The sequence below is a fragment of the Salmo salar genome, chromosome 16, assembly GCF_965601325.2.
Source record: "Salmo salar chromosome 16, fSalSal1, whole genome shotgun sequence".
NCBI lineage: Eukaryota > Metazoa > Chordata > Actinopteri > Salmoniformes > Salmonidae > Salmo > Salmo salar.
The window spans coordinates 28,119,403-28,133,041 of NC_138306.1; the positions used below are offsets into that span (position 1 = coordinate 28,119,403).

General features: G+C 40.6%; 2 protein-coding genes across 2 annotated transcripts in view; one reads left to right on the plus strand and one right to left on the minus strand.

The window, feature by feature from the left end:
- The first annotated feature begins 19 nt into the window (after positions 1-19).
- pex11a (peroxisomal biogenesis factor 11 alpha) lies at positions 20-3,339 on the plus strand. The gene is made up of 3 exons (XM_014148565.3): positions 20-262; positions 786-901; positions 1,317-3,339. The coding sequence occupies exons 1-3, from the start codon at positions 207-209 to the stop codon at positions 1,883-1,885; spliced, it is 741 nt and encodes a 246-aa protein (XP_014004040.1). The 5' UTR covers positions 20-206; the 3' UTR covers positions 1,886-3,339.
- Positions 3,340-5,244: 1,905 nt separating this feature from the next.
- The window catches only part of LOC106573469 (RNA polymerase II elongation factor ELL2), a 51,823-nt gene continuing 43,428 nt past the window's right edge, over positions 5,245-13,639 (minus strand). The window contains exons 10-12 of the mRNA XM_014148550.3: positions 11,378-11,549; positions 11,205-11,249; positions 5,245-10,768 (exon numbers count right to left, since the gene is read on the minus strand). Coding sequence (XP_014004025.2) covers positions 10,658-10,768; positions 11,205-11,249; positions 11,378-11,549 — 328 coding nt within the window. The 3' untranslated portion in view covers positions 5,245-10,657. The remainder of the gene's footprint in view (positions 10,769-11,204; positions 11,250-11,377; positions 11,550-13,639) is intronic.

Genomic DNA, 13,639 nt, shown 5'->3' on the forward strand with positions numbered 1-13,639 from the left:
GTTAGCCAATCGTGAAGAAGAAAATGTTCTACTTCAAAATTGAGATTGCCTCAATTGTCCTACATATGCTGTCAAATACCCTAAAATAACATAGATACAAAGATGAATCCTCTATCTATCTCTATGCAGTTGCCTTACTTTAGCCTCGGTTTGGCTGCAAGTTTGACATTTTATCTACTGTTTGAAACAACAAGGCACTGGTCGCAATGGAGTCTTTTGTTAAGTTCACAAATCAAAGTCAAGGAAGGGATCGTATTTTCAGGTACGTCATTGGTCTTTGGTAAGTTAGCTAGCTAAATCGGCTTATTTAGTAGAAAGCTAACGTTAGCTGTCTGCAGTAATTTAGCTAACTCATAACTTAAACATTAGGATTAAGCATAATTCCAACCTTAGCTAGCTAACTAATGCCAATGTTATCCATCATTCATTTGCTGCAACAAGTTACATCTCTTTGCTAATGTAGTTTGCTGACTGTCAATCTAGCAAGTCAGATCTCCTTTTCAGTATAACGTTACTAGCTACATATTGCTCCCGAGTAGCGCAGTGGTCTAAGGCACTGCATCTGTGCTAGAGACGTCACTACACACCCTGGTTCGATCCCGGGCTGTATCACAACCCGCCGTGATCGGGAGTTCCATAGGGCGGCGCACAATTGGTCCAACGTCGTCCGGGTTAAGCCGTCATTGTAAAATAAGAATTTGTTCTTAACTGACTTGTCTAGTTAAATAAACATATAGTTGCTGAAATGTGTCTAATGGTCTTAATGTCCAATGCTTGTATTTCAGAACAACCCAATATGCATGTGCCTTGGTGAAGTATTTGCTTCGCAATAATTCTGCAAGGAAAGAGCTTGTTGTCAAGCTGCAGAGTCTGGAGTCCAACATGAGTTCTGGAAGGAAATGTGAGTTTGTACAACCTTCACCACCACCAACTATTACGCTCCCCATGGACATACTGTAGCTAACTAACCATTAGAACAAGTGTTTTTGAAATGAGCTGTAGGCTAATTATTATTGGATGGCTTTGTTGACTGTAAGTGGAGAACATTTTGGGTATCAGACCCTCAACCACTCGGAAGAGTAGGATCACTAGGCTGTTTCTGCAATTGCATAAGACGTAGACCGTTAATAATTACATAAGCAGTGATTTCCCCAGCCATAGGTCATATAGGAAAGCTGTAGTTCTATTCCTGGAAAGAAGCTCTAGTTTTGTGCTGACAAATATTTGGTTCAATCAGTCAAATGTTGCCTACTTGATAACTGTTTTCATTCATGAGCATGAGCTGAATTCTGTCCTTTTTATGTTCTTTGTTTCAGTGTTCAGACTGGGGAACACTGTGAATGCCATTGACGCTGCCAAGCGAACCTTGCAGCTCTCTGACCCTGTGTTGCGCCTCTGCCTTACTGTGGCGAACCTCAACCGCGCCCTTTACTTTATCTGCGATAATGTGCTCTGGGCCAGAAATGTTGGCCTTGTCCCTGGTATTGACAAGGAGCGCTGGAGCTTGAATGCCTCTTGTTGCTACTTCCTGTCCCTGGTTATGAGTCTGACCAGAGATGTTTACGTAATCACCCGGACTATGGTTCAGAGAACCAGAGATAGGCAGTTTCAGCAGAAAATGGATCAGCACCTCAACGACAACCCTGACGTGGCTACTGTTATTGTTCCTCAGCTGGATGCTTTTCTGTTCCTGCTCTTCGAGAGTCTCAAAAGCCATCCCTCGGTTGCCCTCGACACACTGAAAAACATTTGTGATATTTTCATTCCACTGGACAGGCTGGGTGTGTACCGGTCAAACCCAGGAGTGGTGGGCTTTTGTGGGCTCATTTCTTCTCTCTTGGGGATAGTGTCTGTCTTGCACCCCAGTTTGAAAATCCAACCGTAACCTAGAGTTGAAGGAAAATGAAAGGAGCTAGAATTATGAAATTAGAAGTCATACACAGTACAATGGGCAGATGCCAGTACTAAGGTTTATAGTCATTTTTCAGGGGTACTATCCTACTTTGAATGTCACTTCAGGGGAAGCTGCATGTTAGCAGAAGTTCACTGATGACAGCAACCCCTTCAGATAGCAATTAGGAGCTTAAAGAGCAAACACTTATGAGTAGCCAATGTGTATGATTACTGTTAGGACCAGCAACAGCTCATAGGTGGATCCATATGTACCTTTTAGACATCTTCAAAAATAATACTTTGCAGTAGTTTAGGGATCAAAGACAGACGAGGCTGGACAGGGATCTTAGTCAACTTTGTTTACTAGTGTTTAATTGAGCCAAAGGAGGTTTGTGATATATGGCCAATATACCACATCTAAGGGCTGTTCTTAAGCACGACACAGCATGGAGTGCCTGGACACAGCCCTTAGCTGTGGTATATTGGCTATATATCATAAACCCCCAAGGTGCCTTATTGCTTTTATAAACTGGTTAATGTATTTAGAGCAGTAAAAATAAATGTTTTGTCATACCCATGGTATACGGTCTGATATACCATGGTTGTCAGCCAATAAGCTTTCAGGGCTCGAACCACCCAGCAATTTATAATTGAACATACAGCACTGTAGGTGGGGGCCATAATGCTTTATTAACTAAATAAGTTAACGGATCATGAGTTGCGTGATTAAGCATTTTAACACTAATCCAAACCCACCAGCTGAGCAGCACTGTCTCCTGTATGTCTTTGATTCCAAGGCCACTTTGTATAATCATGTGAATTTGCACAGCCTGTGCAATTGATAAAAGGAAGCATTCACTTTGGAAATAAGGCCCTTATGATGTAGCATATAACTGATTGAAATGAAAACAAATTCAAGTGTACTTTAGATTGTGACCAATTGGAGCATTTACCAAACAAGTTTTGTTAATGTCTTGTGTAATTGTCAAATCATGTACAGTATTTTTCTTTATTGTATTGTTGTTTAACTATGTACCAATACATGAAACACTGATGTTTAGGCCACTCCTGCCTTTTTAGTTACAATAACCTTCCTCTTAATAGATGCTGTTCAGCATCCATAGTCTACCTCACTTTTTAGATGGTCTACATTTTCTATTCTGCCTGGGATATCAACTATGGCAGGGATATGGCCTAGAAGTCAGTATTTCTCCAGCGCTTTAAAACGTTTGTAACAAACACTATGGTTATAGAATGAAATCAGTTTCAAAAGGTTAACACTAATCAATAGTTGTAATGTTCTGTTTATCATGAGAAAAGTACAAAGTCTATGCAAATAATGTATTCCATAATGGAAGAGCCTTATTAATACTTATGCATAATGTAACTTAACAAAATGGATTGAATTTGATCAAACCTGTTCAATAATAAAATAGATTTTGTTGACGTTGATGCTATAATTCACAATGCATATGTAAAGTTGGACAAAGTTCAAATAACATAGTTAAAAACCAAGCATGTTTGATAAATGGGGCCCATGGGACAGAAAAATATTGCAACACAAAGTAGATGGATGATAATTTGGGGTTGAAATGCAAATTTTTTATTGGATTGCAAAAGTTCAAAGTAATGCATTATTGCTCAAGGTTCCCTCTCCCCACATTGCTAATATTTACCTAATTTTCAAAGACAATAACCAAGGTTATTTTGATGATTTGGAAAATATCTCAAGGATCTGGAAAATAAGTGCATCCATCTTATCCAAACATCGAGAATATTTGTCGTTTGCTTAATTGATTTTATCGAAAGTTGTGCAATTTTCCCCAAACTACTCAGCAAAAAAAGAAACGTCCTCGCAGTGTCAACTGCGTTTATTTTCAGCAAACTTAACATGTGTAAATATTTGTATGAACATAAGAATCAACAACTGAGACAAACTGAACAAGTTCCACAGACGTGACTAACAGAAATTGAATAATGTGTCCCTGAACAAAGGGAGGGGCCAAAATCAAAAGTAACAGTCAGTATCTGGTGTGGCCACCAGCTGCATTAAGTACTGCATCTCCTCATGGACTGCACCAGATTTGCCAGTTCTTGCTGTGAGATGTTACCCCACTCTTCCACCAAGGCACCTGCAAGTCCCCAGACATTTCAGGGGGGAATGGCCCTAGCCCTCACCCTCTGATCCAACAGGTCCAGACGTGCTCAATGGGATTGAGATCCGGGCTCTTCGCAGGCCATGGCAGAACACATTCCTGTCTTGCAGGAAATCGCGCACAGAACGAGCAGTATGGCTGATGGCATTGCTGGATGGTCATGTCAGGATGAGCCTGCAGGAAGGGTACCACATGAGGGAGGAGAATGTCTTTCCTATAAACGCACAGCGTTGAGATTGTGTGCAATGACAACAAGCTCAGTCCGATGATGCTGTGACACACCGCCCCAGAACATGATGGACCCTCCACCTCCAAAATCAATCCCGCTCCAGAGTACAGGCCTCGGTCTAATGCTCATTCCTTCGACGATAAACGCGAATCCGATCATCACCCCTGGCCCATAGGCGACATTGTTGCCGGTGTTGTCTGGTGAGGACCTGCCTTACAACAGAACAGACCTACAAGCCCTCAGTCCAGCCTCTCTCAGCCTATTGCGGACAGTCTGAACACTGTTAGAGGGATTGTGCGTTCCTGGTGTAACTCGGGCAGTTGTTGTTGCCATCCTGTACCTGTCCTGCAGGTGTTGTTACACGTGGTCTGCCACTGCGAGGACGATCAGCTGTCCATCCTGTCTCCCTTTAGCACTGTCTTAGGCGTCTCACAGTACGGACATTGCAATTTATTGCCCTGGCCACATCTGCAGTCCTCATGCCTCCTTGCAGTATGCCTAAGGCACGTTCACGCATATGAGCAGGGACCCTGGGCATCCTTCTTTTGGTGATTTTCAGAGTCAGTAGAAAGGCCTCTTTAGTGTCCTGAGTTTTCATAACGGTGACCTTAATTTCCGACTGTCTGTAAGCTGTTAGTGTCTTAACCGTTCCACAGGTGCATGTTCAGTATTTGTTTATGGTTAATTGAAAAAGCATGGGAAACAGTGTTTCAACCCTTTACAGTGAAAATCTGTGAAGTTATTTAGATTTTTAGAAATTATCTTTGAAAGACAGGGTCCTGAAAAATTGACGTTTCTTTTTTTGCTGAGTTAATAATTGACATTTTCACTAAAGTAGAGAATTGTTTGATGTACAGTCAATATTCAAGATGTAGGCGGCCTATAATATCAGTTTGTGATGCAAGGAATTCCAATAAAAGTGCTGCAATGTCGCCACCTTAAGGAAATATAGGAATTTTAACTCAATTCTTGATGAAAAGCTTTATTCTTTGTTTTTAGAGACAATACATGTTGTAGGCTTTTTCTAGAGGAACAGGTGGTGACAAAGCATCCCCCCCACTGAAAATTGCAAAAATATATATTCCATTTCCCTTTTTCCAAGGAGAGGCTTCTCGTCTGCCTAATAGACTGAGAAAAGTGTGCAAAGGAGGAACCAAAAAAAGAAAACATTAAAAGCAATAAATAGTTACACAAATGTTCTCATAGGTAGACTGCAGTGACATACTGGACAAGATTTAATTTCACATTTCTTTTGAGACGTTTAATTTACCAATATCAACAAAGTAAACGCACCAGCAAAAGCAAGACAATTACCTTAAAATAATCTTAGAGTTGTTTGATTTGTAAGCAGTATCCAGATGAAATTTCAAGAGCACATTGTGGGTGTCAACAGTTTTTAAAGGACCTTTAGCCACAAAGCTGTAGGCCTACACATGAAAAATCCAATTTAGGGACCAATAATTTGACTGCATACATTTGGTTTCAACTGCATGTTATGCAATAATATCAATTATGAAAGATAAGAACATTATGTAAACACCAATGTGACTCAGATTTTCCTATTAGAAGGCACCTAGCTAACTCCTGCATATATCACAATTAGCACTTATTCAGATGACCAGCCTCTATGGCTCAGTCCAATACTGGACACAGAGACAGTGGTATATGCTGGTCTCATATCTGATCATGTGCTTTCCAGAATACCACAGTAGCATACATTTCATTTAGGACATTTAGAATTCAACATGAAAAAATAAACCAAACTGTGACAGAAGAACTCTGACATTTACATGTCAGTGATGAATCTGGTCGAGTCAAGCACTTCTGACAGACCGTTCACATAGACACTTATACATAGCTCTTGAACCTGGTGGTTTGTGACAGTGGTGCAGAATTGTATTGGATGAGAAAAGGCCCTTAACACAATCACAATAATTTTTTCTACTCTATTCATGATTATCAAAAAGATCCACAGACCACTCATATGGATGAGGGAAATTAACAGAAATTAAACACAAAAGGATGAGGGGCTCTATTCAATATGTATCGCTGAAGCATTATAGGCTGCGTGACAGAAATGTAAAGGTCATTTCTGGATAGAGACGACATATGCAGCGATTACCGTAAATACAGTCTGCACTAACGCTGGAAAATTGGCTTTAAATTTCAAATCACTCTGTAATGTTGACTCATTAACCTGGCTGATGCGTGACCCACGTGACTACACAGCGAGCTGTGACTCATTGATGTTAGTAAGACTAAGGACTCACATGGTAGAGGAGGAATAGATCAACATTGTATTCTAACACTTAAAAAAAATGCTCTGACATAATGGATGTTTTCAATATTACGTTAACTTAAATTCAGAATTTCCTTAAACCTAAAAATAAGTGAACTAAAATACATGATCCTGAAACATCTGCATATGCGCAGATAAATAAAAAGTATAGAAAATTCATATCAGAGACATGGAAATGTGTGATGGGTATGTTAAGGCAAAAATGAACTTTATCTTCCCATTTACACCCATCTTAAGACAGCAATTAAGTAGCAAGATTGTGTACACTGACAGTCACATCGACTTCAATACTGCTTAAGAGTAGTCACTGTATCTGAATATATATATAAATAACACACACACACACAGTACCAATTAAAAATTGACACCTGCTCATTCAAGGGTTTTTATTTTTACTATTTTCTACATTGTAGAATAATAGTGAAGACATCAAAACTATGAAATATCACAAATGGAATCATGTAGTAACCAAAAAAGTGTTAAACAAATCTAAATATATTTTAGATTCTTCAAAGTAGCCACCCTTTGCCTTGATGACAGCTTTGCACACTATTGGCATTCTCTCGACCAGCTTCACCTAGAATGCTTTTCAAAAAGTCTTGAAGCATTTCCCACATATGCTGAGCACTTGTTGGCTACTTTTCCTTCACTCTGCGGTCCAACTCATCCCAAACCATCTCAACAGGGTTGAGGTTAGGTGATTGTGGAGGCCAGGTCATCTGATGCAGCACTCCATCACTCTCCTTCTTGGCCAAATAGCCCTTACACAGTCTGGAGGTGTGTTGGGTCATTGTTCTGTTGAAAAATAAATGATAGTCCCACTAAGCGCAAACCAGATGGGATGGCATATCGATGCAGAATTCTGTAGTAGTGGTAGCCATTCTGGTTAAGTGTGCCTTGAATTCTAAATAAATCACTGACAGTGTCACCAGCAAAGCACCGCCACACCATCACACTTCCTTGGGGTCCTTTAGAAGTGGTTTCTTTGCAGCAATCGACCATGAAGGCCTGATTCACGCAGTCTCCTCTGAACAGCTGATGTTGAGATGTGTTTGTTACTTGAACTCTGAAGCATTTATTTGGGCTGCAGTTTCTGAGGCTGGTAACTAATGAACTTATCCTCTGCAGCAGAAGTAACACTGGGTCTTCCTTTCCTGTGGCGGTCCTCATGAGAGCCAGTCTCATCATAGTGCTTGATGGTTTTTGCGACTGCACTTGAAGACATTTTCCAAATTGACTGACTTTCATGTCTTAAAGTAATGTTGGACTGTCATTTCTCTTTGCTTATTTGAGCTGTTCTTGCCATAATATGGACTTGGTCTTTTACCAAATAGGGATGGTATACAGAAGTTAGGGCTAACTTGTCACAACACAACTGATTGGCTCAAACACATTAAGGAAAGAAATTCCACAAATTACATTTTAACAAGGCACACCTGTTAACTGAAATGCATTCTAGGTGACTACCTCATGCAGCTGGATGAGAGAATGCCAAGACTGTGCAAATCTGTCAAGGCAAAGGGTGGTTACTTTGAAGAATCTCAAATATATTTTGATTTGTTTAACACTTTTTTTGGTATTACATGATTCCATGTGTTATTTCATAGTTTTGATGTCTTCACTATTCTACAATGTAGACAATAGTAAAAAATAAAGAAAGACCCTGGAATGAGTAGGTGTGTCCAAACTTTTGACTGGTACTGCAATCATGCATGCATGCATGCATGCATGCATGTATGTATGTAAGTAATATAGCTCTCTACAAGCCACAGATAATGAACTGTATGAAATCCCAGATGATGATACATCCAGAGAGGCTAAGTTAATGTGGTCCAGTTTGTTGAAAGGCATTTACTCCAACACATCCTTATGTTGGAATGGAACATTCACTGTTTCAAACTGAAAATAAACTGTCCTATCTTGGCAATCTATATTGTTCGTGGAGGTGAAATCTAGTGAACTGCTACAGCAACACAATGAAATACCACCGGTTAGCACAGTATTGTCCTACAAAGCAGTGTCGACAGCAAGAGTGAAGAAGTTCACACACAAGTCAGAAAATAGATCTGTGAGATCTCATCTTTGAACAACAGGATGGACAATCTTATTTATGACGCCCTGTATCCGGTTGAAATCAGCAGACACCAGAAGCTTTAAGGCATTGCATTTAATCACTGCATGGACGCAACCCTATGTTTCTTGCTGGACTGAGAATGCATTCACAAGCACAAGCTTATAAAAAGGGCTTCAGGAAGTACTGTTAAATGCACTGGTATTCCACCCAGTCTCACAAATGTAATGGACTATTGATCGAGGTAATAAAAGATTTGTTAATATTGTATGAACTTTATTACCATCAAAGGTCAGAGCATACTGGCTCAAACAATGAAAACCATTTATCCAGAAGGATAAGTAGGTAATAGAACGCCACAACAATCTTGACAAATCTTCTATTAACTGTGCTCGATTGCTGTTCTTATTCAGAATAGTGTTCTTTCAGTAACATGGGAGTATACTGTATGACTATGATGGCACATCCTCTATCCTACACATTTCAGCAGGCAATTCCCCTTGCCCATATTTGATGAAGCAGAATGCCATAATTACTGCCAACAGGAACCACAGACTGAATGTGATGTTTGGGTTAGATGTATAGGATGTTTGACTGGTATGTCCGATTAATGACATTGTATCATTAACTTTAACAAAGAGATCAATTATCAGCTCAAACAGTTCATGTTCATAGATGTCGAAGATATTTCCACAGAACATTGTTTAGGCCACTCCTACCTTTTTACAATATTCCTCTTAATATCTGCTGTTCAGCAGTTCAGCATACATAGTCCAGCTTATTTTTTAGATGGTCTACATTTTGTATTTTGCCTGGAACATCACCAAATGGCAGGGATATGGCCTATGAGGCAGTATTTCTCTACAGTGCTTTAAAACATTTGTGAAATGTTTCTGTAACAAACCGTATGGTTATAGAATGAGATTTACGTTTCAAAGGTTCTAATGATTAACACTATCAAGAGTTGTAGCTGTTTTCGGTTTATCATGTGAAAAGTAGAAAAAGTCTATGCAAATAATGTATTCCACAATGGAAGAGCATTACTAATACTGATTGAAATGAACAACAAGTCCAAGTGTACTTTAGATTGTGACCAATTGGAGCATTTATCAAACACGTTTTTTGTTAATGTCTTAGCTAATTGTCAAATCATGTACAGTATTTTTATTTGTAATTTTGTATCGCTTTTAAAAAACTATGTATCAATACCTGAAATGCTGATGTTTAGGCTACTCCTACCTTTTTACAGTTACAATATTCTTCCTCTTTATAGCTGCTGTTCAGCATAGTCTACCTCCTTATTTAGATAGTCTACATTTTGTATTCTGCCTGGGACATCAACAATGGCAGGGATATGGCCTAGAAGTCATGTCTAAGATATTTCCACAGAACATTAAATATCTTCCAGCTTTCCCTAATCTTAATCCAGTGATTACAACCCTCTCTATAGGAATGAAGACTTAATATAATTATTTTACATCTATACATTCAGTGAAACAGCAAACAAATTGTACTGGGTACTTAAATATAGCATTGATAGAAGACTGGGTATGAAGAGCATTTGTTCTTATCTGTCCTTATGATTGTACCATCAAACCAATATGCCTTTGTGTGTAGTCATGATAATAGACAAAACGATAAAAGCATTTGGGCAGGAGAGTTCATGTACATTTTGCATTATGGGTAGAAAAAGGAATTTGGCTTAAATTGTGTCATCTTATGATTTATACACCACAACAAATTCCAGTCATTACAACACTCACCCTCAACAATAAAAACATTAAAGGGTTTCATTTGCTCACAAGTTGCTGGTCTTGGCCCACTTCATATAAGATAACATCGCTCCTCTCTCCCATCAACACTGGGAGGAGTGAAGTGAATGTGTGATTCATATGTGATTCCAGGTCACTCCAGGACCCAGGCTTGGCTGGGCAGTCTTTTGGTCCATGGGGAGTCTTTTGGTCCATTGATACAGTAACACCCTGTGGCAGCAGGGTGCAGGCCAGTCACTATGAAGGGGCCTGGGTACGGTCATAGTCCAGGATCAGACCTTTGATGTGAGAAAGTTTCTGATGCAAATACTCGCATCGCTTCTTCTCTTCCCGGTAACCAGGGAACTTCTGTAAAGTCAAGGCAGAGGGGTGTCAGAGAGCTGGCATTACGGTGACATGGTCAAGGCAGAGGGGTGTCAGAGAGCTGGCATTACAGTGACATGGTCAAGGCAGAGGGGTGTCAGAGAGCTGGCATTACAGTGACATGGTCAAGGCAGAGGGGTGTCAGAGAGCTGGCATTACAGTGACATGGTCAAGGCAGAGGGGTGTCAGAGAGCTGGCATTACAGTGACATGGTCAAGGCAGAGGGGTGTCAGAGAGCTGGCATTACAGTGACATGGTCAAGGCAGAGGGGTGTAGAGTATATGGGAAAAGATGATCCAATCCTAATAAGATTAATATCACTGGTATGAGTTCAAGTTATTTGTGATATTCATACAGGTTACAGTAGACAAGACCGGCTATACAATAATTTAATTATATTTCCTGCTCATGGATTACTTACTTTCTTATACTTTCTGTATTTCTGCAGTATTTGCTCCTCCATGAGCTGTAAGGGTGGAAAAATAACAGACATTTAGTAAGTCCTTGAAAGTACATCAAACCAGGTCTTCAACTGTTTAACCAGAAGTGTTTTGTATTGTGTGAGTGGAAGTGATGTCAGTTCCTTGCTCATACCTTGTATTCCTGTGTACCGGGGGACAGAGTGTTTATCTTGGAACCCAGCTGAACAAACATCTCAGTGATGGTACCGATCCGGTCGTGCAGGGCCCTGTACTCATCGTACTCTGCACAGAAATCCTGCTTGTACTGTTGTCGCTGTTCTGAGGCTGTGATGGTGTTGTACTTTCTGGAAAGAGAGACCAACATCTTGTGAGCTGTCATTTCAACAACCAACGTGGAATGGCCACATCAGGAGGTAGGAATAGAAACATTCATGGTTCTTTCCAGCAGGTGGCACTGCAGATTAGCAGAGTGATGGCCTATGACTCCCCAATGATTTCAGAGAGATTTAGAAATGGAAGACAGATACTAATAATTAGGTGCTTACATTTGTCCCATTTCATGTACAAGTGTGTATTATACACGTGTGAATTGGACATTGTTTTTTGCATATCCCACTCCCCCTGAGATACCCTCAGAGAGTGGGGTCACGGCCAGGGATCTGCCATTATAGATGGCGACCCTGGAGCAATTAGGGTTAAGTGCCTTTCTCAAGGGGACATCGACGCCTAGTACATTTTCGGTTACTGGCCCAATGCTCTACCTGCTGCGCCTAGATTATTTGTTTTCTAAGTCACTCTTATTTATTTTTTAACACACAACATAAAAATAAAAAACAGCATAGATGCACAAACATCAATGACATCAGACCTACCCAGACCCCCCCCCCGCGCTCGCATCACTCTCCGCCACATGGCCTCAAACTGCATAATTTTGTTTCTCTCCATCACCCACGCACTTTCAACATTAGACCTTTCCATTGTGTTAGAGATGGAGGATTTCCAGTTTAAGTATACATTTTTTCAAGATGATTGACAAGAAAAGTATCGTCCAACACATCGGGTATCTCACTACTCACTCAGATGCATGTATTGAAATATGCAGACAGATGGATTAAAAGTACATTTACATTGTAATACTTCTGACAGACAACTTTCTAACTCCGCCCATAACTTCTGGACTTCATAGCATTCCCAGAAGTCATGGATTATTGAGTAATTGTTAGTTTTACACTTAAGACATGACTCTGCCTTTGTGCTGTAGAATTTGTGAATTTTGTCTCTTTTATAATAAATTCTACACATTTTCATTAACTGTTTCCTCCAGCTTGTGCCAATATCAGTTATTTTTAAGTCTTGGTTCCAATAGTTAATCAAAAAAAAATTTCTAAGAGATTGTCAGTTGGATAGGCTGTCTGCAAGGTTTTATACATCTTAACTACACTACATGACCAACAGTATGTGGACACCTGCTCGTCAAACATCTCATTCCAAAATCATGGGCATTAATATGGAGTTGGTCCCCCCTTTGCTTCTATAACAGCCTCCACTCTTCTGGGAAGGCTTGCCACTAGATGTTGGAACATTGCTGCGGGGACTTTCATTCAGCCACAAGAGCATTGGTGAGGTCGGGCACTGATGTTTAGCGATTAGGCTGGCTCGCAGTTGGCGTTCCAATTTATTCCAGAGTTGTTCGATGGGGTTGAGATCAGGGCTCTGTGCAGACCAGTCAAGTTCTTACACGCCGATCTCAACAAACCATTTATGTATGGACCTCGCTTTGTGCACGGTCTTGCTGAAACAGGAAAGGGCCTTCCCTCAAAGTTGGAAGCACAGAAATGTCTAGAATGTCATTGTATGCTGTAGCGTTAATATTTCACTTCACTGGAAATAAGGGGCCTAGCTTGAACCATGAAAAACAGCCATTGACCATTATTCCTCCTTCACCAATCTTTACAGTTGGCACTATGCATTGGGGCAGGTACCGTTCTCCTGGTATCCGCCAAACCCAGATTCATCCGTCACACTGCCAGATGAAGAAGCATGATTCATCACTCCAGAGAACGCGTTTCAACTGCTCCAGAGTCCAATGGTGGCGAGCTTTACACCACTCCAGCCGACGCTTGGCATTGCGCATGGTGATCTTAGGGTTCTGTGCGGCTGCTCGGCCATAGAAACTCTGTAGTGAGTGTTGCAACCGAGGACAGACAATTTTTATGCACTACAGCCCTCGGCGGTCCCGTTCTGTGAGCTTGTGCGGCCTACAACTTTGCGGCTGAGTCGTCGTTGCTCCTAGACGTTTCCACTTCACAATAACAGCACTTACAGTTGACCGGGGCAGCTCTAGCAGGGCAGAAATTTGACGAACTGACTTGTTGAAAAGGTGGCATCCTATGACTGTGTCACGTTGAAAGTCACTGAGCCCTTCAATAAGACC